Source organism: Anguilla rostrata, chromosome 5, assembly GCF_018555375.3.
Source record: "Anguilla rostrata isolate EN2019 chromosome 5, ASM1855537v3, whole genome shotgun sequence".
Classification (NCBI taxonomy): Eukaryota; Metazoa; Chordata; class Actinopteri; order Anguilliformes; family Anguillidae; genus Anguilla; species Anguilla rostrata.
The window spans coordinates 26,068,190-26,095,616 of NC_057937.1; the positions used below are offsets into that span (position 1 = coordinate 26,068,190).

At 41.0% G+C, this 27,427-nt stretch overlaps 1 protein-coding gene across 1 annotated transcript in view; it reads right to left on the reverse strand.

Annotated features, from left to right (window-relative positions):
- The window catches only part of LOC135256141 (mucin-5AC-like), a 71,636-nt gene that overhangs the window by 16,300 nt on the left and 27,909 nt on the right, over window positions 1-27,427 (reverse strand). Inside the window, exons 15-33 of the mRNA XM_064337984.1 lie at window positions 27,160-27,415; window positions 26,962-27,014; window positions 25,126-25,226; window positions 24,875-25,026; window positions 19,295-19,433; window positions 19,045-19,155; window positions 18,641-18,820; window positions 18,289-18,528; window positions 18,052-18,208; window positions 17,832-17,960; window positions 14,846-14,996; window positions 14,695-14,738; window positions 14,320-14,581; window positions 14,020-14,057; window positions 9,235-13,410; window positions 8,968-9,146; window positions 8,073-8,244; window positions 7,503-7,750; window positions 7,168-7,351 (exon numbers count right to left, since the gene is read on the reverse strand). Of these exons, the coding sequence (XP_064194054.1) occupies window positions 7,168-7,351; window positions 7,503-7,750; window positions 8,073-8,244; window positions 8,968-9,146; window positions 9,235-13,410; window positions 14,020-14,057; window positions 14,320-14,581; window positions 14,695-14,738; window positions 14,846-14,996; window positions 17,832-17,960; window positions 18,052-18,208; window positions 18,289-18,528; window positions 18,641-18,820; window positions 19,045-19,155; window positions 19,295-19,433; window positions 24,875-25,026; window positions 25,126-25,226; window positions 26,962-27,014; window positions 27,160-27,415 (6,972 nt within the window). The remainder of the gene's footprint in view (window positions 1-7,167; window positions 7,352-7,502; window positions 7,751-8,072; window positions 8,245-8,967; window positions 9,147-9,234; window positions 13,411-14,019; window positions 14,058-14,319; window positions 14,582-14,694; window positions 14,739-14,845; window positions 14,997-17,831; window positions 17,961-18,051; window positions 18,209-18,288; window positions 18,529-18,640; window positions 18,821-19,044; window positions 19,156-19,294; window positions 19,434-24,874; window positions 25,027-25,125; window positions 25,227-26,961; window positions 27,015-27,159; window positions 27,416-27,427) is intronic.

The following is a 27,427-nucleotide window of genomic DNA, read 5'->3' on the forward strand; positions in this document are numbered from 1 at the left end:
TGTATCTATTCACGAGTTATCATGATATCAAATTCTGTGTCAATGCGGTTCACTGTTTTGTGAAATGAAAAGTGAAATGGAACAAGATTTGTTTTTTTTGGAAAATAGGGCAAAATGACTAAACATCATTCACTCTAGGTAAGAAAACTATAGAGCTTAAAGTGTTACCCCTTTAAGCTCTATAGTTTATTTACCTATAGTAAGTATGCATGAACGAACGAACCCCATTGACACAATACTTTATAAACACAAAACTTGATAAAACTTGTGGTATGTATTATAGCATGTTGGTTTCCATGTCGAAAAAGTGTTTGTCTTAATTAAAATATACTTTTAAAAGCAAGAACATCCTGTCTTTTCAATGCTCTGGAGGTAAAATGCATACTTGAATCGTACTGCAACATCATTGAAATGTTGCCAAATAGGTCAATTAATGGTATAGGAGCATGGTAATACTGACATTGTAAACAACCTGGTAGTGATAGTGGTTGTTATCTTTCTATACATGAAGTATGACAATGCAGAAAACAGTTGAGTTCCCTTTTCGAAAATTGGAAATGATCATCATCCTTTTTATATTAGCTCAATGGTAATTCACATGGTAAATCAACAGACACGAACTAGCTTAGCAGTACAATGGAGTATTAGCTACTAAGCCTTATTGATGATTGGAAATAAGCAACAACATGTCAGCTGTCAACATGATCATACTCTAACTCAGGACACTAAGTATTTATATAGCTAACTGATGTGAAACTACCTAACTGGCTGCTACATTTCTTTTGCCCGTGCTATCCATTGGACCACTTGCAAGCCACTTGCAATCGTGCTCGCAGTCCACTGGACTAATCACGTACAATTTAGTTAGGGAAATGGCGAGCATCGTTGGGCTGAATGGCCTGTTCTTGTCACTATGTTATGTTATTATATCATTTGGTTACCAATTGACCTTTTAGAGTTTCCAAATGGTGTTTTTGGAAACCTGCCTAGACATACACAATATGACAAAAAGTATCTGGACACTTCTTGGTCTGAGGCTGTTTTTCATGGTTTGGACTAGGCCTTTTAGTACCAGTGAAGGAAAATCTTACTGCTACATGATACAATCACATTCTAGACAATTTTGTGCTTCCCCAGTTTGGGGAAGGCCATTCCCTGTTTCAGCATGACAATTGCCCCCAGGCACACAGTGAGCTCCATGCAGTAATGTTTGAGGGAGATGCCACTATTTGTATTTGTATTTGTAACTACTGTATGCAAGGACCTCCAAATAAAAAATAAAATAAAAAAAACTACAGAATTTAAGGCTAACAGGTTTGGTGTTTTTTGTTTGTTAATACTTTTTCTCCCTGAAGTTAGTTTCGATAGTGCTAGATTGAATAACTCGTATCAAAGTGCTGGTCATTCAGTTGCTGAACAGGATGCTGGAGTAGACAGCGACATGTTCGCACCTTGGGGTTTATGAAGAAAATGGCATGAACTGCCTGTATTTTTTTACTGAGTCAAAACATTTTTTTTCAAATTTAAAAAATGCGGTTAGTTTAAGGCCAGATATTTAGGAAAGTCGTGGATGGATGAGGATATAGCATTTACAGTGTTGGAGTAGTTTTAATTATAAAGTCCCCAACGATAGTGTCACTCTGGCCCATCTAGTGTTAAAGGAAACGCTCACTCACTGTCTCTCTGCAAATGTATGTGTGTGTGTGTGTCTAATTGCGAAACTGGATGCTGACTTCTGAGCAACTCGCATCAAAGAGATGGGAAATTGCATCAAAAAGTTGGGAAAAAATATCCGAATCCGAATAATATTGGCCAAATTCAGGAGGAGAAAACATTTGGGGAGAAGGCATTATCCGAGTGTTGCTGAATATGGTATTTGTAAATTTTACTGCTTTGTTCACTCTACTCCAAACTGTTTTCCTGGTGTTGTATACATCCTGGGGTATGATTGGAAAAAGAAATCTGGTTCAATCCAGAATCAGAAGTACATATATTCACTACAGAATAAAGAAAATACAAAACAATATTTGGATTTCTTTGTGAAACTCTCATAGGATCAGGGGATTTGGTTAAATTTGGTAGAAATTACATATTTATTTCAAACTTTGAAACATGATGTCTGTACTGTATATAATTTTGGAGACAATGGGATTGATTTAAAATGGGGCAGGATTCTAACAAAAAACCCCATTTTAAGTGGGAATTAAAGGGTTAATAAAACTTCAAGATACTATTCATTTCTTAGTTATAGCATAGAACATTTAAGGTATTTAGCTGCAGGTTTAATGGGAAATTAAAACTGACCCATAATATAGATTCAGGCAATGTTCTAATTCTGAAATTAAAAAAACAAAATGTGCAAGCCCAACTGTGCACCACCAGCAAAACAATGTCTTGTGAAAACATCTGATTAGTATATCATTATCCTCATCTTTAATTGCAGCGGTAGACTATGGAAATTGGCGACACGGTCTGCGCAATGCGCAGGACTCTTCCCGGGAATTAGCCTAACAGAGGTAATTTGATTGGCCATTAATAAATTAAGCTGCACCACAGACACTAGTAATATATTCAGTATAACCTTGCCCTGGGTCCAGGTGCACCAAGCATTCTGCACAGTGCACTAATTGTCTCTGGTCTCGATGATATCAACAATCACAAGCCACGCCATTGACTGCACCCATGTGCCATGCGACATTGATTCCAGAAAATAGAGCCCTGTTGGCTTTCAGTTCAACATGCAACACTGCAGTGTTACATTTCAGTATACGGTGAAAGTGTTTTAACCTTCTGCATCATCTGCTGGTATGGCAATGCTACTGAGGCACAGAAAAAGACTGTCAGAAAAACTGTAACAATGGCCAGTAAACTTTTAGGAATTACGTTACCAAGTATGGAATGCATCTACAGAGACAGAACGGTGAATAAGGCAAACAACATTGTGGGTGACCAGAGGCACCCCCTTGCCTCCTCATTTAAATTGTTGCCATCTGGGCGACGATATCGCCCCCCTCTATTTACTAAAAATAGATACAAGTTTTCATTTGTTCCACAAGCCATCACGTTTTTAAACGGGTAATGCACTGGCACCTTATCCCTTATGCACTTTGACCACTCCTTCCTGGTCACAAAGGATGTCCAGCTGGTCTGGGCAGGAGCTGCCCCCATCCTAACTATTGTTCTTTCTTTTTTACACCTAATTTATTGAAAGGTGCAAATTATGTGTATGAGTATGTCTATTAGTGATTTTTATGATGGTATGATCAGGGGTCATCACTGTGTCGGCTTGTGACTGACCTTTTGGTCAAAATGCGATTTTTTCCACGGACATACAAAACTTGAAGTGGTGAAATATTACCAGAAACACACATTTGCATGCTAGACCTCACAATGTGCCATAGTACATATTTTAATATGCTACACAATTTATGATGATAGTAGTTCTAACATTAAAAAAACAGTGCTCTACCTTGTTATGACGAAAACTTGGAGACTGGAAAGTCAGCCGTTGTATATGGGCAGGTGGCAATCCTAAAACAGGCATCAATGCGGCATTTCGTGTTTGAGATTTAATAGCATTCATATGACTGAAACCTCGCTCACAGCTGCAGGTGTCTGGGCTTAATGTGAGCAGGAGTATTGCAAGTTTGTTCAATCAATTCATTGTACTCCTTGCTGTTCTCAAACAGATTGCAATGTATATTATCATGGGAAAAAAATAAACTTTTTTTCCCAATCAATTTTTTTTTGTTGCCACGGACACAGACAAGTCTTGCCATGGACACGTTTGTCCGTGTACGGACACGTTGATGACCCCTGGTTATGATGAAATGCCTTGTGATTATGCTGCAAACCAGGTTCCCTACGGAGACAAATAAAAGTATCTATCTATCTTGGTAATTTGTATTTGTCCTAATACTGTAGCTTATTCTTCTGCCTAGTTGGCTTTGCAGAGGTTAGGTCAGAATAGTGTTCACTGTGTGAACTGTGTTCTTGGCTAGAAATAGCTGTACAAAATAAGTATTGTACCTTACTGAACCTGTGTTTAGCAGTTGTCTATGACCATGAAATGCACTTTTTGTAGGTCGCTTTGGATAAAAGCGTCTGCCAAATAAATGTAATGTAATGTATCTATCAAACACAGCAATGTAGACAGATCTGTGATGTCTATTATTTTAATATCATTATTTTCCAGTGACAGAAGCATGTATTTAGCATATTATGTGCAAGTGACTGCAAATTGTTTTGCTTGTGGTGGCCTTATTTCAAGACAACAGCTAAATACAATGAATGTTAATTTTGAGATTTTTATCTGAATATTATAATATTATATCCAAAAAAAAAAAAAATTGATATTGTTGAGTTCTAGCAGGCTAGATGATTTTTTCATAATCTAAGATGATTTTTGCATAATCTAAGATGATTTTTGCATATTTTTCTTTAACTTATTTTTCTTGCCATTTACATAATCATAAATGCTCCAGTACTACTATCACTAATTTTCCCCATTGGACATTTAGCTATATTTGCCAGTGACAACATCTCATCTTGAAACTAGCCAAATGCAGCACAGTCAAGGACATTGGACATTGTAAAAACTTTGCAGTCTCCATTTTGGTTGGTTTTGTGTGGAAGCTTGCTTGCTTGCTAACTAATAATAATGTTGTGTTTACAACTGGATAATGTTTGTGGTAAGCTCATTTATATTTAGGCCATAAAACCCTCGGACTGAACTTGTAACCGTTATTACTCTTTAACCAAAACATGGTGTAACCAGCTATATAGCCACATTTGTTTCATTCATACAGCTGGCTGGCTGCTTAGCTACACAGCCTCATTAAACCAGCTGCATGGCTGGCTAGCTTACTAACCTCACCTCAGTTCAGTTAAAATGAGAAGTCAAACTAATGATACTGAAGTGTAGCTAGCTAGCTAGCCAGCACTGCCATATGGCTTCTATGAAATAATTAATAATGTTAGTTAAGATAACTATTTGCATGCTTAACTAGTAGCTACCTAGGTATTCTTGCTAGCAGCCATAATTAAAACTAAAAGTACTGGACAATAGCTAGCTAGCCAGTGACAACTATAGTTAAAGGTTCACTACTGTTAATCAGCTAGCTGCCAACAGTTAAAACTTGTCACATGTAATGTTCAGGTTAGCTAGCTATCTAGCATGCGAACAATACAACTGTAGGACTGGTGGGGGGGTTTCCCCCTTTGGGGCCGCCGTTAGACCGGGGAACCCCTCGGAACCACGACCCTGTCAGATCAGGGGGCCACGAAAATTCATTACAAACTACTGATAACTTTCTGCCATCAATTACTTGTACCGGATATTAAATTGCCCAAATGGGAGCACAAACTGGACATGTACAAATAATGAGAAAACTAGACATTCTGGTCAAAAACCAGCCATCTGCTGACCCTATTTGCTAACGATATTAGTATGCACTGAGTCGAGGAAACATTACTTTTCTACAAGCATTCAAAAGAAAAATGCTCACTTCAGGGGGTAATAATAATATTTATGACATTATCATTTTCTTTATCATCACTGATCATGAAATGAACCCATCTAAGCCATTGGTGTTACCCAAACCCCAACTAACAGTTATAGTCTACAGTTTAACTACTTCAACTTGTTAAATGTACTGTAGCTACCTTGCGAACACCACAATTAATGTTAGCTAGGCCTATAGATCATTTACTGACATACAATTAGGTTTACTGTGAATACAATCAAACCCATGAAAAACACTTACCTTAATCCATTTAAAAATATGACAAACATTTTCATTTATTTGTAATTCATGGTAAATGAAAAATGACTGAACCCATTTGTTTCCATTAGCTAGCATGTATGTGTGCTTTTATGAATTAGTATTAGTATTATCAGTTACTCATAACACAGTGCAAAAAGAAATTATATTGCAATAACAACATGTTTTCAGCAAAGAAAAATGTCAGCTTACTCACGCATACAAAGCACTGTCTATAACTCATTAAAACTTGATAAATCTAGGCCTGCCGTTAAAAGTATTGATATCAGAATCAGCCTAAGATGAAAAAACACTGCCAAGTTACATGAAATAATTTAGGAAACATTGGGTAGCATTGATTTTGAATGAGGTTGTTTAATTTGTGTGAGCTAAAATAGCTATATGATAGCAATATGTTTGTTATAACTTTGCCTAATTTTGATCTCAGTACTTTTCACAGCAGGCCTAGATTTAGCTAGTTTTAATGACTTACAGACAGTGCTTTACAGTTGAGGCCAAAGACATTCAAACTCAATTTTTCACAACTCCACACATTTCATGTTACCATACATTTCCTGTGTTAAGTCAATTAGGGTATCTACTTTATTTCTAAAAGAGGTCATTTCAAAATAATAGATAAGAGACAGATTTATTTCAGCTTTTATGTACTATATCAGATTTTCAGTGGGTCAAAAGTTTACATACCAGGGCCGGTAAGTGTTGTAAGTCGCTTTGGATAAAGTAAATGAATGGAATGTAATGTTGGTCAAACTGAACTTTGGCTAGCAGCACAGCATTCACAAACTGAGAGAATGGGAAAAACCGGACTTGTGGAGGTCCACAATTTTTTTTCTGTGGTCTTAGTTGAGTTGCTAGGATTTTCCCATGGTATCAAGGGCAAAAAGGCATTGGCTCTAAAGGTAGGTCCTTAAATACAGACACAGGTGCCAGACACAACTCCCAATTAACTCCTAATTATGACAATTGGCCAATCAGAAGCCTCTAAAAAGTCATTACATCAATTTCTGGAATCTTCCAGACGGTTTAAAGAGACAGTCAACTTGGAGTATATAAACGTTTGACCCACTGGAATTATGTTATAGTGAATTAAAGCTGAAATAAGTCTGTCTCTAATCGATTGTTTTAAAATTACCTCTCATGTGAACAAAGTAGATACCCTAATTGACTTAACAAAAGAAATGTATGGTAACATGAAACGTGCAAAGTTATGAAAAACTGAGTTTAACTTTTGGCCTCAACTGTATATGCCATGTATATGCTGTAATTTTCCATTTTTGTTTTTTGAAAATTTGTTTTTGTTGAGATAACTTTACAACATCATCACAGGTGTCTAAGCTGAGGAGAAGAGAAAATACAAAAATGGTTTACCATCTCATGTTCTTACCACATTGGCCCTCTGTGTTTCCATGAAACAGAGAATAAGGCAGGTAGATACTAAACATTAGGCCTCTGAAGGACACACGTGCATCGATAGCAGGAATGACTAGTAGTGTCTCAATTCCATTGTCTGTGATCCTGAAGTCATTGTTTTCAAAGGGTGGGATTATTTGTTCCTGGTTGATATAAATCTGAGAAATGACAGAATTAACAATAACAATGAAAGGTTGAGTGTCAATTTTAAGATCAGTTCTAAAAATTATATATATACTTGTGTGCTAAAAAGTACTAACTGCTGAGCATACTGTCACCGCAGAGGAAAATAAAATCAGTAAAAGTTACCAGGTTTGTAAAGACGCCATGAATGTCCTCCTGGGTGATAAAAATAATGAATGATTCGTAATGCACTGTCAGAGACTGGGGGCAGGACAGACCATCGGGGGCATGACAGTAGTAGTTGTCAATGATAACACTGAAGTTATATTTTGGCAGGATCTCTTTGACCAAGACATAAGAACAATTTCCTTGGAAGCCATAGTAATTTCCATCAAATGTTACATAATGAGGATCCCCCCAACCATAGCAAACACCTAAGAAAATAAAATAAGAGTGGCAAGAAATCATACTCATTAATATCATAATATTAAGCTACGTAATAAGAAAAACACACACAAATATAAAATGGCAAAAATATTAAAATTATTTTAATGATAATCTTTGGTAAATGTTAATTGGATTAATTTTATGTGTGTATGTGAATAGTCTGTTTTGAAAAGCTATACAACAAATAAATCATGGAACTTCAATACTGTTTGTCCATTATGTTAGTGTAACGTAATAATATAAATTAATAAATAAATTAATAAATAGTCAGTCAGGCTCAAGAAATGTTTTATGTTTCCCAGGACTTACATTGACACTCATATTGGAAGCAACATCCAGACTCATCGTAGACCTTAATTGGAGGAAGGCCATTTTCACATGCAATTGACTTCACAGGGTCACACTGCACTGGCTTCGAAGTTACAATCCCTCTGTGGCAGGTGGCTATGGTGCAGTTATCATAATGCCAAGATTCACCATTCTAAAAAAAATAAAATAAATAGTATTGGTCAATCAAAAAAAGCATCAATGTTTCCAAATTGTTTAATTCAACCAAATTTTTTATCACAAATTATTCTCTTCTCTTTCAGTGCAGAATGAACAATTAGGTTGGTCCTATCCCATCACTGTAACATCCACGGTCATATTTGGGGGAGTGGGCGCAAGCATATGCTCTGCCATCCACGACTCCAGAGCCTCAACCCACCACATGGCTGCCACCCCTGGACCCTTTTATGCAACCACGTCTGTACTGATAAAACTGACCTGACTTGACCGTGTCTTTTATCTAGGAAACCACAAGACAACACAAACCTCTCAGTCAGAGGAAGAAGGCCTGGCCTGCCAAAACATATGGTACCAACCAGGGTTGTGGTCAATTTCATTCCAATTCAGTCAATTCTTGAAATGAATTGCATTACCAAAAAAAATCTATTTTAGAATGAATTGACCACAAAGCTGCTGCCAATGCTAATACTTTTCACTTGGCAGTCCCTAGCTTATGTACCAAGTTATGCATCAGAGAATTACATTTCATATATATCAGACTGCGGGTACAAAAATGACAATAAATATCACAGTTACAATAAAATATGAGAAATCCCCCTCATAAAGCAATGATATCAGCTATGATGAATGTAAATATTAGGTTCAAGTTGAATGCACCACAAGTCAGTCTTATTACTGATATATTGTTATTGATTACCTTCTTTGGGGGATGAAATGTGTCACAGTTTCCATGTAGGTGGGTGGTTGTTGGTGTCAAAGTACTTGTAGCTGGAGTTGTAATACAGAGGCTTCCTTCAACTTCTATACTGCAAGTATCATTGCAGTAAGCCTTGTAACACCATCCATCATGATCAGTTACATTGTAAATAATTTTGCCTGGTGAAAAAAAGAAAATACCACTATACAAATAATGGATGAAAAGAAATTTATGAATATGTAACATATTGTTTACAGGATAACTTACCAGGTATAAACAATGTCCCATTGTAAAGGCACGTACAAGGATTTAGTGAAGAGCTAAATGAAGTAGTCATATTTTCAAGATGGGAAGTGGCAGGTGTGGTGGGTGTCGGTCCTGTCCTGATAATATAATCAGATGTTGTTAAACTGGTTATCGTTGATGTTCCAGGAGATGGGCATGGCTGACAGCATTTGACTTTTATCTCATAATCAAAGCACTGTTTCTGGAGACCTTGGTTTTTGTTTAGGCAAATGAGTCCAACGGATCGATTGCATTCTACATCTTGCCCTAACTCTGAGAGTTGAAGTTTTGGATATTCCTTTGCTCTGCATTCAATTTCCACTGGATTATTACACATTATTTTACCGGAATTAAAAATCTTCTGAATGGATTCACTATCTCCCCCATCATTACCAATGGTAGCGTGGCTTGAATCAATCCAGGCAGACCATTCACAATGTTGTCCATCAATACATGTTGTTGTTGTGGGCACAGGTAATGTTGTAGAAGGTGGTTGGGCTGTTGTGGTAACTGTTGTGGAAATAGTTGAAGTGGATGGTTCAGTGGTTTTAGTTGTGGTAGGATTGGGTGTGATTCTCGTTGTTCCAGTGGTGGTTGCGCTAGTTGATTTTGAGTGAGTTGAAGTGGGTGTTTCTGTGGGTGCAGTCGTGGTTGTAGTAGTTGTGGTTCTTGTTGTCCCAGAGGTGGTTGTGCTGAGAGGCTGGGCAGTCGTGGAGTAAGTTGAAGTGGACGGTTCTGTTGTTCTAGATGTTGTTGTACCAGGGGTGGTTGTCCTGGGAGGCTGGGTTGTTGTGGAGAATGTTGCAGTGGATGGTTCTATGGTTGTAGAAGTAGTTGTACCTGGGATGGTTGAACTATGTGGAAGTGTTGTAGTGTTACACTGTTGACAGCATTTGACTTTTATCTCATAATCAAAGCACTGTTTCTGGATACCTTGGTTTTTGTTCAGGCAGATGAGTCCAACAGATCGATTGCATTCCACATCTTGTCCCAACTCTGCGAGTTGAAGTTTTGGATATTCCTTTGCTCTGCATTCAATTTCCACTGGATTATTACACATTATTTTACCGGAATTAAAAATCTTCTGAATGGATTCACTATCTCCCCCATCATTACCAATGGTAGCGTGGCTTGAATCAATCCAGGCAGACCATTCACAATGTTGTCCATCAATACATGTTGTTGTTGTGGGCACAGGTGATGTTGTAGAAGGTGGGTGGGCTGTTGTGGTAACTGTTGTGGAAATAGTTGAAGTGGATGGTTCAGTGGTTTTAGTTGTGGTAGGATTGGGTGTGATTCTCGTTGTTCCAGTGGTGGTTGCGCTAGTTGATTTTGAGTGAGTTGAAGTGGGTGTTTCTGTGGGTGCAGTCGTGGTTGTAGTAGTTGTGGTTCTTGTTGTCCCAGAGGTGGTTGTGCTGAGAGGCTGGGCAGTCGTGGAGTAAGTTGAAGTGGACGGTTCTGTTGTTCTAGACGTTGTTGTACCAGGGGTGGTTGTCCTGGGAGGCTGGGTTGTTGTGGAGAATGTTGCAGTGGATGGTTCTATGGTTGTAGAAGTAGTTGTACCTGGGATGGTTGAACTGTGTGGAAGTGTTGTAGTGTTACACTGTTGACAGCATTTGACTTTTATCTCATAATCAAAGCACTGTTTCTGGAGACCTTGGTTTTTGTTCAGGCAGATGAGTCCAACAGATCGATTGCATTCCACATCTTGTCCCAACTCTGCGAGTTGAAGTTTTGGATATTCCTTTGCTCTGCATTCAATTTCCACTGGATTATTACACATTATTTTACCGGAATTAAAAATCTTCTGAATGGATTCACTATCTCCCCCATCATTACCAATGGTAGCGTGGCTTGAATCAATCCAGGCAGACCATTCACAATGTTGTCCATCAATACATGTTGTTGTTGTGGGCACAGGTGATGTTGTAGAAGGTGGTTGGGCTGTTGTGGTAACTGTTGTGGAAATAGTTGAAGTGGATGGTTCAGTGGTTTTAGTTGTGGTAGGATTGGGTGTGATTCTCGTTGTTCCAGTGGTGGTTGCGCTAGTTGATTTTGAGTGAGTTGAAGTGGGTGTTTCTGTGGGTGCAGTCGTGGTTGTAGTAGTTGTGGTTCTTGTTGTCCCAGAGGTGGTTGTGCTGAGAGGCTGGGCAGTCGTGGAGTAAGTTGAAGTGGACGGTTCTGTTGTTCTAGACGTTGTTGTACCAGGGGTGGTTGTCCTGGGAGGCTGGGTTGTTGTGGAGAATGTTGCAGTGGATAGTTCTATGGTTGTAGAAGTAGTTGTACCTGGGATGGTTGAACTGTGTGGAAGTGTTGTAGTGTTACAGTGTTGACAGCATTTGACTTTTATCTCATAATCAAAGCACTGTTTCTGGAGACCTTGGTTTTTGTTCAGGCAGATGAGTCCAACAGATCGATTGCATTCTACATCTTGTCCCAACTCTGAGAGTTGAAGGTTTGGATATTCCTTTGCTCTGCATTCAATTTCCACTGGATTATTACACATTATTTTACCGGAATTAAAAATCTTCTGAATGGATTCACTATCTCCCCCATCATTACCAATGGTAGCGTGGCTTGAATCAATCCAGGCAGACCATTCACAATGTTGTCCATCAATACATGTTGTTGTTGTGGGCACAGGTAATGTTGTAGAAGGTGGTTGGACTGTTGTGGTAACTGTTGTGGAAATAGTTGAAGTGGATGGTTCAGTGGTTTTAGTTGTGGTAGGATTGGGTGTGATTCTCGTTGTTCCAGTGGTGGTTGCGCTAGTTGATTTTGAGTGAGTTGAAGTGGGTGTTTCTGTGGGTGCAGTCGTGGTTGTAGTAGTTGTGGTTCTTGTTGTCCCAGAGGTGGTTGTGCTGAGAGGCTGGGCAGTCGTGGAGTAAGTTGAAGTGGACGGTTCTGTTGTTCTAGACGTTGTTGTACCAGGGGTGGTTGTCCTGGGAGGCTGGGTTGTTGTGGAGAATGTTGCAGTGGATGGTTCTATGGTTGTAGAAGTGGTTGTACCTGGGATGGTTGAACTGTGTGGAAGTGTTGTAGTGTTACACTGTTGACAGCATTTGACTTTTATCTCATAATCAAAGCACTGTTTCTGGAGACCTTGGTTTTTGTTCAGGCAAATGAGTCCAACGGATCGATTGCATTCTACATCTTGTCCCAACTCTGAGAGTTGAAGTTTTGGATATTCCTTTGCTCTGCATTCAATTTCCACTGGATTATTACACATTATTTTACCAGAGTTAAAAATCTTTTTGATGGATTCACTGTCCCCACCACCATCACCTGTTGTAACGTGGCTGGAATCTATCCAGTCTGACCATGTACAGTATTGTCCATCAATACATGTTGTAGTTGTAGGCACATGTGATTGGGTACTCATTGGGTTTTGATTTGTTGTTCTTGGGGTTGTGGCTGTTATGTCGCATGTTATATTTTTACAGCACTCCACTTTTATTTCATAGTCCATGCATATTGGTGGTATACCTTGGTCTTTGTTTTTGCAAATTAATCCTACTTTCGTATTGCATTGTACTTTCTGTCCTAATTCATTTAATGGTACTCCAGGATAATGTACTGCTTGGCATTTCACTTTCTCTGGTTTTTCACATATTTTATATCCAGATTGTATTATGTTGGCGATTGATTCATTGTCACCACCCCCTGGACCAAATTTAGGATAGTCAACATTGTACCAGCCTGACCATTCACAAACATGGCAGACTGGAGCTGAAGATGAAGTCAGAGGGTGTTTAGTTGATGTAGTTGATTGAATGGTTGTCTCTGGTGGCTTAGTTGCACAATTGTTCTCATCACAACATAAGACTCTTACTTGATAATTGTAACACAATGGGATAGGACCAGGCTGGTCTTCATTTTTACAAATTAGTCCATTTGCAACATCACACTGCAAAACTTGACCTACATCTTTAATATCTTTTTCTGGATATTTCTCAGCTCTGCACTGAATTTTGCTTGGTTTACTACATATCTTATGACCTTCTGCTCTGATGTTGTTGTATGTTTCAGAGTCACCTCCAGGAGTCCCAGGTGTAGGGAATGTAGTATCAAACCAGGATGACCATTCACACGAATGTGTGCATGTTGTGAAAGATGTTGAATAAGTTGTAATTGTGGATGTTCCTGGAGACTTTTCACCTGTACAAAGGGATTATAAACAGAGGATCTTTTATTGTAGATTCGAGCCCTGCAAAGTGTTGGTTTTTCCTACACTCTCCACCAACAAATTCCAGACAGCACCCACAGCATAATATAATTTCCTGTATTCTCCCACAACAGTTTTGACTGCAATATATAGATCTCCTCTGAAATTGCTATTGCCAAGATGGACACATTTCCGCAATAAAGTAATTGCAAATAAAAAATAAGTATATAAAAATTGTAAAAATGAAACAAAATCTAATCATTTTATGTAAAAAGCACAAAATTAGACTATTTGTATGTAAACACCTTGTAGTGAAGAGATAAGCAACTATTTAAAAAAATATTATTAACATCTGCTTGTATGTTCTGCTTTTGGCATAACCATGAGATTATTCGTCATTTCTGATGCTTGTGTTATGGAGTTAGGTCAGAAAACTCCTCCTTTGTCTTTAGTTAATTTTTTATTTAATATTTTTGTTTCAACATCAGCCATAAACCTTTAAAATCTTCTCATTTACATATTTTCATGCAAATGTTTTTGCATGGTTTCGTGTCAATATACAAATTAGTTGCTGTATATAGATTTTAAAACTTAAATGGTACATGTCTGCATGCTGCAGGGATTCCACTGTACATTCTTGCTTTAGGTATAAATGGTTCAATCCTGTAGAGTGTAAAAAAGTCGTGCTGCAGACTTTAGTGGTACTGTATATTGCCTTGTAGCAAAACTGTAATGGTACCACATGTTTTCATGTTTTCTCTCATAGTTTCTCTGCCTGCTGCTACTGCCACTGATGACCCATGGAAACCTTGTCTTGTGTCATACAATCAATCTATCTACTGACATGGTTTCAAAAATGAATTAAGAAAACCAGAAATTATCAAATGATTAAAAAATATCACCATATATGATTTCCCATGTGGTAGTAGAACTTACTGGTTTTTGTAGAAGGCTCTGATGAGAAGTGAAAGAAAGGCATTGATGTTGTTGTAATCGGAGTGTAAGTTGTGTGGGATGGTGTAACAGAACAATTGCGGTCAATTGTCCTGTTAATGATCCCATTCTCCCCACAAACAGCAATGATACAACTTCCAAGGCCATCAGTCGTGTTGTATATGGTCGCGCCATAAGGGTATGTGTTCTTTTGGAATGTGCAGAAACAAGCTAAAAGCAGAGATGCAATTTCAGAGCATGTTGGTCATTCAAGTTAAGTAAATTGTTCTTAGCATTATAAAGAATGGTTATATTTCTAAAAGATCAAATGTACATGTTCTTACCTTGAATATCATAGCTGCAGTGTATCCCTAATAATTCACAAAAACTTTGGAAAGAAAATGCAATTTTAGTTTACTAACCATTTAGTTTAATAGCCATTTTAAAGATTTCATGATACCCATAATTAAGTTAAACTTAATTATTTAAACATACCATGTTTGGCAATTCTCTGTGGAAGCAACTTTCTCTCCATTGCTGTAGTGATTTCCCTCTCCATCATAGCAACCACACTGTTCTCTCCCAACACACTTCATTGTCTCCTCGTCAAAGTAAGGCTGCTCAGGAGGGCAATTTGGATAGCAACCTTAGGGAGAAAATGAAAAAGTTAAAACATTTCAGGAATGCATTTTCCAATTTACTACATCATAAAGAATTTATACCACAAATGAAACCAACAAAACTGATGAAAAATCTCCAATTATTTTGACAAGAAACCAGAAAACAATCACCCTCCCAGATGTTGAGTATTATATCAAAAGAGTTTCACCGCCAGTGTCACACATGTGAGATTGCACTCTACAGAACTATCAGATGATATATCAATGATAGGACTGACCTAGAAATGCAAAAGGGCATTCCAAATTGGGACTAAACTTATTAAAAATGTTTAAAGGTCCCGTGTCATACAATTTTTCAGCAATTTTATATTATTCTACTAGGTCTATGAAATACATTTATACAGCTTTTAAGGGAAAAATGTTCCAGTACATTTAAAAACAAATATTCTTTAAGCTGAACAGGCAGTTGGCTGGCATTGTCATGTTTTTAGATGCTCTTGATAGGTAAAGTGACCTGGAATGACACAATTGCCCTGCCCATCTCCTGCCCACACTCCCTCTCCAGAAAAGAGAAAAAAACATCTCTTCCGTAAATCCACCAGTACACCTTTGTATGCTACAAAATACAGTGGCTCAACATAAAGCATCACATCAAATTAAATTAGTTAGGTCTTGCTCATTGTGGAGGGGTGGTGTGGTTAGGGCATCATCTGCAGGTGGAGAGGGAGTGGTTTACGTGACCTGTAACCACACCTGTGGGCATTTTTCAGTGATTGTTAACTGTTTACATGCTCTGCCTGCAGTGAGATCGGGGCTCTGGAATGAGAGACATATGTGGGAGTGACATGGCGTTTGTTCCCTTCACCGGCTGTGTGTGTTTCGTCTGTTTGGACATAGTAGCGATGACAGCCAGATTATTCATGAGAAATCGGATAATTTTAAGCACTTTGCATTCCCCGTGTGAATCACGGTCCTGGTCAATGCGCTATCCTCTGTTGGTCTGGGGAGGGTGTAGACTACCACATGCCTCCTCCGATACATGTGGAGTCGCCAGCCGCTTCTTTTCACCTGACAGCGAGGAGTTTCACTGGGAGAGCGTAACGCGTGCGGAGGTTCATGCTATGTCCCCCAGATCCCCTCCCTGCTGAACAGGCGCCCCGACCAACCAGTAGGAGTCGCTAATGCACGATCAGGACTCATACCCTCACTGGCTTCCCACCTCCGAACATTGCCAATTGTGTTCATAGGAACGTCTAAGCCGGAAGTACCGCTGCCGGGGACTGAACATTAAAATGTTTTTATATTATGAGATCTAGCCTACTTTGATCTAATGTTGCCAATTACATATTAATTAGCATCTTGACGTGAACCACAATGTCCAGCTCATGTAGTTTCCTGTCATCCGAATTGTCACACTCGTTATGCCCCCTAAATGCCAGCTCCTGACAACCCAAGAACTGAGTCATGTTAATAAACTTCTTGAGAATGTCACAATTTTTACGTACTATTTTGTTATGCTTTGCCATTTTGATACATGGACCTCCTCAATCAAATGATCAGTTCTCACATTTCCAAAAAAACTCAATTGCACGGTTAAATGCCAAAAGCTAATGCAACAAAAAGTGGGCTAGTTTAGGCTAAGGTTAGCTAGCCAGTCAAATCATGAACGTTAGCAATTAGCAGCTGTTCGCCAGTAATTAGCTGGCTAACTGAAGTCTTGATTTTCTGGAAAAAAAATAGGCTAACACTACAACACCGATATATATATTTTTAAACAATTTACACTATATACAAATCATCACCGACAATGCCACATCCACAAAAAATTCATTTCTAATAATTGCTCGCTCGCACGCTTTCTCTCTCTCTCTTTCTAAAACTAACTTACCTCTATTACCGAACAAGGAAACAACTTCTTCATTGGTTTCGTTTAATGGCGGTCATCAAGGAAACTTATATAAATGAATAAAGCTATTTTGCTGGACAGCTGAACTCCTGTTCTGGATAGTTAGATATTATATCAATCATCAGGATGAGAACACGCAAAAGAACACTCATGATTGTAAAGGCTAGTGAAGCACTGCTCCATGGGCGGGCTCAAAAATGTGTCATAATCAATCCAGAATTGTCCAATCTAATTGTATAGTCATCCATTCAGTGGCGTCACTAGGGTTGGTGTCACCCAGTGCGGTGGGGGGGGGGGGGGCTTAATAAACAGGCAGTGTTTAAACGTGATGAGGATGACATCAGTCAATCAGACAGGTAAAATGGTAGCGCCAGAGGGTGGGCACGAGGAATTGCATGTTATGCATTCAAATGAAAAAGTGCTTCTCGTCACATTAATACCGCTAATTAAATCTACCGGCAGTAAACTGCATCAGAGAAACTACCGTTTATAATAATAATAATAATAATAATAATAATAATAATAATACATTACTGCTGAAACACTGCACAAAAATTTTATAGACAGTCATTTTGGTGTCACCCCCTCTGATGGTGTCACCCGGTGCGGTCCGCACCCCTCTAGTGACGCCAGTGCATCCATTGATGAACATTGTCTAGTGAGCCAGACAGTCTTGCCTCACTGAATTTCCTTTGTAAAGTCTGAGGGTGTCGCTGTTTTTCACAATACCAGGCATGCTATTGAACCAAGGCACTTTTTTTAGCTTCACAAGGAACATTGCGGTTGTGGTGATAATTCAACATTAACAAGAAAGATATGTGGGGTGTGTTTATGTATGTTCTTTTTTATTTATTTTTCTGGTGAAGCACTGCTACCCCTGTTGTCTTAGAGAAGCTTCCTCTGCATTTGAGGCATACACCCAGATTATGGAACATAATTGAATATTGTTCTTTACCTTCAAGTGCTGGGATCAGATTTGAGCATGTTCCTGAAGGATTCCTGCAGGTCTTCATACACGGCGCTCCACAGGGCTTATAATGCCACTCACATTCGCCAGGAGGGTTATAGAAATCACAGAACAGAGCTACAAAGAAGGAACAAAATTCACTTAAATGACATTACAATGTTTATGGTTTAACTCGCAAAAGATAACATTGTCTGTGGCTACAACTTACGGCAGATTTGTGGGCTTCTCCAGACAACACAGGCTCCAGCTTCATTGCAGGCCTCTGCATAAGCTGCTACTGCAGTGCAGAAGCACTCACAATCTCCCCCACTGTCACATGCGCAGGAGTCACTCACACAAGCATCATAGTATTGAGTGGGATCCACCTAGACCCAAAAAAACTCATAATACATACACAACCTCAGTGTTTAATTGAAGGCACCATGCTCTAGTTTAGCCTACTTACCTGAGAGTGGCAGGCTGTGAACACCTTACTGGTGATGATACTGCACTGCTTTTGAGCCCAAGACTGTCTATACGGATTGGAAGTGCAGGGATCCTTTTTACTGCCAGTATTTGGGCAGCTTGGAGAGACTTTCCAACTGTTTCCAAATTCTAGAACATGAACAACTACTCCTTTGCTTCTGGTGGTAAAATCATTATTTTCATTGCCATCATAATTTCCACAAAGACCACAGACATGCCCCTATGGAAGGAATTTCACAAAATGAAATTAGTTTCATAAGCTTTGTTTTGGTTATTTTAATTAAACAAATTGTTGGGGAAAGGTATAATGCAGCCATATTCATTCATCTTACCTTGAACTTAGGGCCTAATTTGATAAATATGCTGGTCTTCTTGTCCCATATTAGGATCAAGCCATTATTGGCCTCAATCACCAGGTAAATCCCCTTGGTATGGATGTGATATGGCACCTGCACTCCTTCACCTCTTTGGATCACTTGGTAGTTCCCTTCTGTCAGTATGAGCTCATTTTTCTGAAAGGAGCAAATGTGGTTTCACCATCAAAAACTGCAGGACTGATATCTGATTTTGAGGTTGTTTTCAAGGATCAAGAAATTTTTCATTTTTCATTCATTCAACCTTTATTTATATCTTCCTGATGCATTGAGGGAGAAACCCTCATACACAATGCCTCCAAGTTTCAGCAGAGCAACATCAGTACAAACAGATGCATTTAAAGAAGGCCTGTGATACTTACCCCTAGGTAGAGTTTGATGGCTTTGGAACAAGTGGTGCCAGTAGTTCCACAGGGAACATTCTCTGTGATGACTCTGAAGGTGCCATTGGTGATATTGTTGCTGCAGTAGTCCTACATATATAATAATAATAATAATAATAATAAATAATACATTTTGAAGTTCCATAAATTTCAAGTATACTTTTTCAGTTGCCTAACCATGTCTTAAATTCAGCATTGTCAATTTTTAAATAAATATTTCATAACATACCTGAGTGAGAGTGTATTCACAGCTTCCACTAAAAGTGAACTTCTTCCCGTCAAAAGTGGTGTAATGCCCATCACCATAAATCCCACAAGTACCCTGGCACTGAAGTGTTGTACAATGCCATTTTCTCTCCTTGCAAGTGCTAAAAAGAATAAAGGAGAAGCTCAACTAAACTAAGGGCTACAATGTACATATGAATGTACTTTATTTATCCAATATTGTCCCTGCACTCCTATCAGGTAGAGAACAAGTAGGTGGAAGAAGGTAAATGGATAAACATATCTAATCATATTCATACATATTGAGCAGTTGCAGTTACATGACCTTTACCCAAACTCAGATAAAGTGTATTCAGTAATTTCTGTTTCAAAGTAAGTTTAAAAGCACTCCCAAAACCTTTAACATCCCAGTTATGCTTGAGGTCATATGAATATATTTTTCCTTTACAAAACTGTGCTATTATTTGTACTGCTGTTGTTACACACTGGTGCAGAGTCTCACAACTGTTACTATTGTGGCAGACTATGGTGGAGAATGCGGGCATCATCCAAGCTCAATAACTAAACAGACACGGAGCATAATGGAAGTATTAGTGAAACAACTAATGGAGACGAACATAGCGCAGCAGGCTATGCATCAGGAGTTGCTGGAGGAACAGCGTCAGCAGACCGCTCTCCTGCGAGCTGAACTCAGCCAGCTGACAGCCGCCCATGCCGCCGTGGTTGCAGGTGCAGCAGTCTCCCATCCTAAACCCAGTATGTTTCTGCTGAAGCTAACAGAAGCTGATGACATTGAGGCTTACCTCCAAGCCTTTGAGAGGACGGCGGCTAGGGAGAAAAGGCCCCATGAGCAGTGGGCCAGCCTGCTAGCACCCTTCCTGTCAGGCACGGCACAGAAGACCTATCAGGATCTGACGGCTGAACAGGCGACGCATTATGAGGGGCTGAGAAAGGAAATCCTGTGCCGATATGGTTACACTCTGATTAGCAGGGTGCAAAGGTTCCATGATTGGACGTATGATGCCACAGCGTCCCCCCGATCGCAAATGCATGATCTGATTAGGCTGACCAAGAGCTGGCTAACGACGGAACCACTGACGACCACGCCCCTCGAGAAAGTGGTCATTGATAAATTTCTACGATCTCCCATTTGAGCTAAGAAGTTGGCAAGCCAAGCTAACCCGCAGAGCACGGTTCAGCTGGTGGAAATGGTGGAAGGTCAACAGGTGGCTTTGGAGGTCCTGCGCAGCAGATGACCACTAAAGGCTGAACCCTCCACTCGCCCGAAGGAGCGGAAAAGGATGGAGGACCATGCGTGGACCACGGCCAAGGATGGAGGGACCTCGATAGTTAGCTCCCCGAGACGACGCCCCTTCCTGAACATGGATGGCAGGAAGTGCTACGAGTGTGGTGAGTCGGGACACATCGCCTGGAGCTGTCCAAACCGTGATGCCCAGATGCCTTCAGTCTCAGCCAGTGAGGTAGCCACTGGACGTCCCTGCGGCTTACTGATGGCATGATGGGCTGAGGAGAGTAGTCCTACCCCCGTTACCCCGGTAAGAGCCAACGGAAAGGACACCACAGCACTTTTGGACTCTGGGAGTATGGTGACCCTGATTCGCCTCGACTACGCCCAGTCCCCGAACCTGACTGACACCATGGCCATCACATGCATACCCGGTGAGACTAAGAACTACCCTACCACACTCCTCCACCTACAGACCACAAAGGGACAACACACAGGACCAGCGGGAGTCATCCCAAACCTACCGGTGCCTGTCCTTATCGGGAGAGATTCCCCGATGTTCCACCAACTGTGGGCCAGTATGTCCGGAGACGTGGGGAAACGAGGGAACCAAAAGGGAGGAGGAAGCCGGAGAGGCGGGAGGGACGCCAGAAGGGGTGATAGCCGGATGTGTGGATTCCAGGAAGTGGAGCCCCAGGCGTCAACAGAACCCCTCTCTGAGGGCGACTCAGATGAAGCAAGACTGGATGGACCACGAGATGGCGCCAGAGCCAGCCTCTTTAGCGGGACGGTTTGGGACGTCCCAACTGGAGGATTCCAACCTGGCCAGCGCTCTCCAGCAGGTGACAGTGGTGGACGGAAAGCCTATCGAGGGGGTAAGTCAGATCACATACCCCCATTTTTCGATAAAGAAGAAATTGTTATATCAGGTTGTGAAGAAAAACAACGAATGTTTGGAATTGTTGTTGGTGCCCCGACAAACTGTCCTGCAGTTGGAACACTCCCACCTTCTTGAGGCTCACCTAGGGGTGGAGAAGACCTTAGACCGGATCAAGGCACGATTTTACTGGACTGGTGTGAAGAGGGCAGTGGAAGATTACTGCCGCAGTTGCCCGGAGTGCCAACAGGTGGCACCAAAACCACACTTTCGCAGCCCCTTAATTCCCCTACCAATCCTTTCAGTCCCTTTTAGCAGGATCACAATGGACCTGGTGGGACCTCTACCCAAGAGCAGCCGAGGGCACCAATACATCCTGGTGATTCTGGATTATGCCACTAGGTACCCAGAAGCCATCCCCCTGCGCGCCATGGCTACCAAAGGAATTGCACGGGAGCTAGTCATGCTGTTCTCCCGAGTCAGCATCCCCGACGAGATATTAACCGACCAGGGAACCCCGTTCATGTCGCGAATCATGAAGGATCTCTACAAACGAATGAAGATAACCCAGTTGCACCTCAGTGTACCACCCGCAGACCGATGGATTGGTGGAAAGATTCCGAACCCTAAAGCAGATGCTAAAGAAGGTGATGGAGGCGGACGGGAGGAATTGGGACCAGCTACTACCCTACCTGATGTTCTCGATCCGAGAAGTGCCCCAAGTTTCAACAGGTTTCTCTCCCTTTGAACTCCTGTACAGGAGACGACCCCGAGGACTACTGGACTTGAGAAGGTGGGTGAAGTTAATTATAGGGTCAGACAGCCGGGGCGTAGGCATCTGACCCAGATTTACCATGTGAATTTGTTGAAAAAATTGAATGCAATTGAGTGAGGTACTCTACTCTATTCCCCCGAAGAAGGCTACTACAGAGACCAAGCCTGTGGAGGTGCGACTGGGGGAGCAGCTGAGCCAAGCACAGAAGCAGGAGCTGAGGGAGTTGGTCGGCCAGAACCAGGATGTGTTCTCCAGTGAACCGGGACACACCGATCTGGTACAGCACAACATCATCACTGAACCCGGGAAAAAGGTGAAGTTGAGACCCTACCGCATACCAGAAGCAAGGAGAGACGCCATCAGGGATGAGGTAAAAAATGTTGGAAACTGGAATCATCAAAGAGTTGAATAGTGAGTGGTGCAGCCCCATAGTGTTAGTGCCGAAACCAGACGGCACCATTCGCTTCTGTAATGATTTTAGAAAGTTGAATGAAATCTCAAAGTTTGATGCCTACCCGATGCCCCGAATTGATGAACTAATAGAACGGCTAGGGACCGCCCGGTTTATCAGCACACTGGACCTGACGAAGGGTTATTAGCAGGTGTCCTTAGCTCCCGAGGTGAGGGAGAAAACCGCTTTCGCCACCCCTGATGGGCTGTTCCACTACAGGAAGCTGCCCTTTGGATTGCACGGGGCCCCACCCACCTTCCAGAGGTTGATGGACCAGGTTCTCTGTCCCCATCGTGAGTATGCAGCGGCCTACCTCGATGATATTGTAATCCATGGGAACGAGTGGGAGATCCACCTAAACCAGGTGAACGCAGTTTTGCAGGCCTTAAGGGGGGTGGGGCTAACAGCTAACCCAAAAAAATGTCGGCTCGGCCTGCGGGAGGCTGAGTACCTGGGGTACACGATCGGGAGGGGATGTGTAAAACCCCAGGTGAAGAAAGTGGAGGCGATTTGGGACTGGCCACGCCCCCTCACCAAGAAGCAAGTACGCACGTTTGTGGGGTTGACCAGTTACTACCGGAGATTTGTTCCCAACTTTGCCTCCCGAGCCAGCCCCCTGACGGATCTGACCAGGAGCCATCTGCCCACCCAGGTGACATGGACCGAGGAGGCGGAGAAAGCCTTCCAGGACCTAAAGGGAGCACTGTGTTCTGGACCCGTGCTGGTGACCCCAAACTTCTCCAAACCACTGGTGGTGCACAGACCAATGCGTCCGAAACAGGGGTGGGGGCCGTCCTATCACAGCTACAAGAAGGTGAGGAACATCCAGTCTTATACATTAGCCGGAAGCTGTTACCGCGGGAGCAAAGATATTCCACTGTGGAGAAAGAATGTGTAGCGATCAAGTTGGCACTGGAAACGCTGAAATATTACTTATTGGGACGGCACTTCACCCTCGTAACGGACCATGCACCACTGGTTTGGATGTCACACAATAAGGACAGTAATGCCCGGGTCACCCGCTGGTTCCTATCCTTACAGCCCTTTGCTTTCTCTGTCGTCCACAGATCAGGTGCAGCCCATGGAAATGCCGATGCCCCCTCCAGGAGGGATGCTCCAGGGAGCTGGACCGTCCCTCCCTCCCGGTCGGAGCTGAGGTGGGGGGGTGTGTGGCAGACGGCAGGGAGAGGTGAGGGGAGTGGTAACTGAGGGCAGATATGTTGCACCCTGCTGGCTCCACCCCCGAGCCTTATATGGACTTCCTGCCCCAACGAGGCAAGCCTGGGCTTCATTAAGCCATTAAGTGCATGGGGATAAAAGGGGAAGCGGTTTGCACAAACTGCGCAAAGTACCGAGAGGGAAACGCGTGTTGCGGAGACTGAGAGAGAGAGAGAGAGAGCTGAGAAATATCTGTGTGATCACCTGTTCTGACCTGGACTGTTTGACTAACCCCGCTGTGTTATTGTTTTGGCTGAGGACCTGGTTTTTTGGATTACCCCTGGAATACGGAGAAAGGACAACGAGAACGGATTGTGGACTGTGAATTGGTTGCTGAATTTCCCCCTTTCCCTCCGTTTGTAAATTTCCCTAATAAATCCCCCAATTGCACTCTAGTTGTGTTTCGTGTGCGTGTTTAGTTATTGAATTGGTGACGTGGAAACCCCATACCCGTAAGCCTGCCACACTATTAACTGACACGTATTCCTGTTTAATATAAAAAGTACATGTCCACCAACATTCATGCTCTCATTGATTGTACAAGCTATTATAATTTTGTGGGAGCTGTCTTGTTTAATCAGCATAAAAAAGTTGCAAGTAATATTGAAGGAGCCAAAGGCCATGTCATCCACATAAACTACTTCATATCCCATCACAAACTACCTGTCAATGTGCACAATCTACATTTATGTTATAGTACAGACATTATAGAAGTTATTTGAAATGTGAAGAATTTGACAGCTTATGTTGTTTATGTTATATAATGTTTAAATTATTATATTTATTCAGTGATTTGTTCAGTGTGAGAATCCCACACCCAAAGGCAGATTTTTTTTATTTTTTACTCAGTAAAACTTTAAATGACTATTTGTATCTGTCCAAATCTGTCATGAGAGTTTTGTAGAAAGTTTAATAAAAGCAGTGATAAAGCCTGGAGAGAACTATATGTGTGTATCCCTTACTATTGAACGAAAATACATGATATTGTTTTTAATCATTTGACCGTGATAAGCATACCAGGTGTTGCAGTCAACTTTTATGCTGTCTCCAGGTTGGTATGAAGCTCCATTGTGGACACAAGGACAAAGCTCTTCTTTGACACAACCCCCTTTCCCATCTGATACCAGTCCAGGTGGACAAACACAGCCTGAAAGGCACTCTGTGCTGATCTGGGGTGGGAAAAGTATAATTGTAAACAACATATACAAGAAGTATAAGTATAAACAGCTATGTACCAAAGTATCGCATTTAAAGTCGCTTAAGCTTACACAAGTCATGTCCATTGTCAGGCAGCTCTTCTGGCACTCAGCCCCCTTCACTCTAGTCCCAGAATTGGAGCAATTAAAGAAGACCATTGGGGCACTGCAGTCTGGGGGAAATTAAATCAATGTCTATTGTTAATATTGATCCATGCTAAACACACCAAGTGCACATCACCAGAGAAGTAACACCAATCAGTATGCAAATATGAAATGTATCACAGGAAACAGAAAAAATGAAAACCTTATTTGTAACATTTTACTGCTGCTAACTAATGAGCAACACAAGCCTGGCAAAGGACACTGGCTCAATATTTGACCTTACCTGGATAGATGATGTCTGATTATCAACAGTATTATGGAGCAGGCTGGAGCTCCCTTTTCTTCTTTCGAGATTAGCCAAGGTGGTTTTTGTTTACCCACTAAGCTGGATCCACAGCAAATATTCTTCTTTGTTTTTGTTTTGACAGGCCAAATGGGAAAAACCTGACCTCCAGAATCACTCAGCTAACACCTTTCATAAATTTAAAGCTGCAGTTGGTAACTTTTTGAATAAAGATTTCAGGGAATGGTCATGATTAAATAGTAGCAGTCATAGAAAGTCATAGAAATCCAGCACCATACACTGTGTTTACACTCTCAAATTCTATGTTTGAATTTTCTAAACACAGTGATTTATTATATGAACCAAACAAAGAGGTAGGCCGGTTCACATTTGTGAAGCATTCAACAATGAGATTGACCTTGCATGTTCACATAACGGTACAGCATGTATAGCTGGATGTGTTGAGAAAGACAGAAAGAGTTAATGGAAGATAAACTGCTCTTGCTTTGTCGGCACAATCTACTGCCATAAAAGAAAATTGGATACAGCTTGCTTTAAAAGTACGATAAACATTGGAGCACAATTCAGAAGGTCATGAGAACTTCAGCAGCAGGTGGAGTTGAGCTGGCATCGTTTCTACTGGACAGTTATAAATTTCAACACTAATTTATCGAACTAATTTTGCCAGCTAATTGTACCTTCACAGAAGCAGCTTGGTAGCTATTACTGATAATGTTACTTCATTAGTTCTTGGAAGAAGGAAATGTTTGATAATGTTATTTGTGTGGTAGGTGAAGTTAGGTAGTTTAACTAGGTCAGCTGTCTGATCATGATCATAAACCTGGTAGAACCCTGCATGCCAGCTGTAGCTAATATTGTTGTCTATACGACCAGACACAAAAATGTTCCTGTATCAGGGCTAAGGCCAAAATGTTTTATTGTGTTATTGGCAAGCTCTGCAACAACAGCAACTGTTTCACCTGGACTCTTGGAGCTGAAATTTTTAGTGTAGTGTTAGCTATGTCAGTAAGTAATATGGTGATCCTGCTTGCTGAGGATTTGTTGCAAGAAATGTTGATACACATTCACAATGAGCTGTGTGGAGAAGCAGGGTGGGTCTCTTTCTCTGTGGGCAGGGCCAAAGGGTGTGCTGATGTTCAAGATGTTTTCACAACACTGTGACTGTCGAGAAAGTTATCAACTGTAGCTTTAAGTAATTATCATAAAAATAGATGACTGAATCTATGTAGAGCCAGAACCATAGATGGCTCAGTTGGTTTTGTCTGATAATTTGTGTTCTATCATGAACCATTTCTGAATCAATATTTTCAGGTATTATGTTGCATGACAATTTAAAAAGTTCATTCAAAAAGGCACCTGTTAAATGCACATCAAGCATTGCACATTAATATGAGAAGGCATATAATTCAATTTTTTTATCTGAGTAACGTTGTACTTATATATGTATAAAGTTATGCAGACAAAAGTACCATTTCGACAGCACAGCCAGTATGACTCACCTGTACGATAATATGGATGTCCAATGCAGCTCAGTTTTCCTTGCTTGCAGGTGCTGAAATGAGGACAAAATTAAATAAAATCCAAGAAACACCGAAAGCGCCCACAGTGCTCCAGGACCAGAGGTGAGAACTCTTAACCTAAATGATGACAGATTATAGCAGCATTGACATTTAGACAAGGATAGTTAATGACCCTACCACATGGCTCCATCTTTGGTCAAAACCTCTCCAGGGGTCACAACCAAGCCCTTGTAGTAGCAGGAGCAGTTTGTTGGCAAAACACATTTGCCGTCTTCATCCAAGAATGTTCCTTCAGCGCAGGAACAGCCATCAACAGGGTCAAAGGTTGATGAACAACTAGAGTCTGGATCACTGTAGCAACGGCAGGTGCCATTGTTGTTTTTTATATTGTACCTGTACACCATTGTGCTGGGACAGTTTGTGGAGTATTTACCTGTGAAAAAAA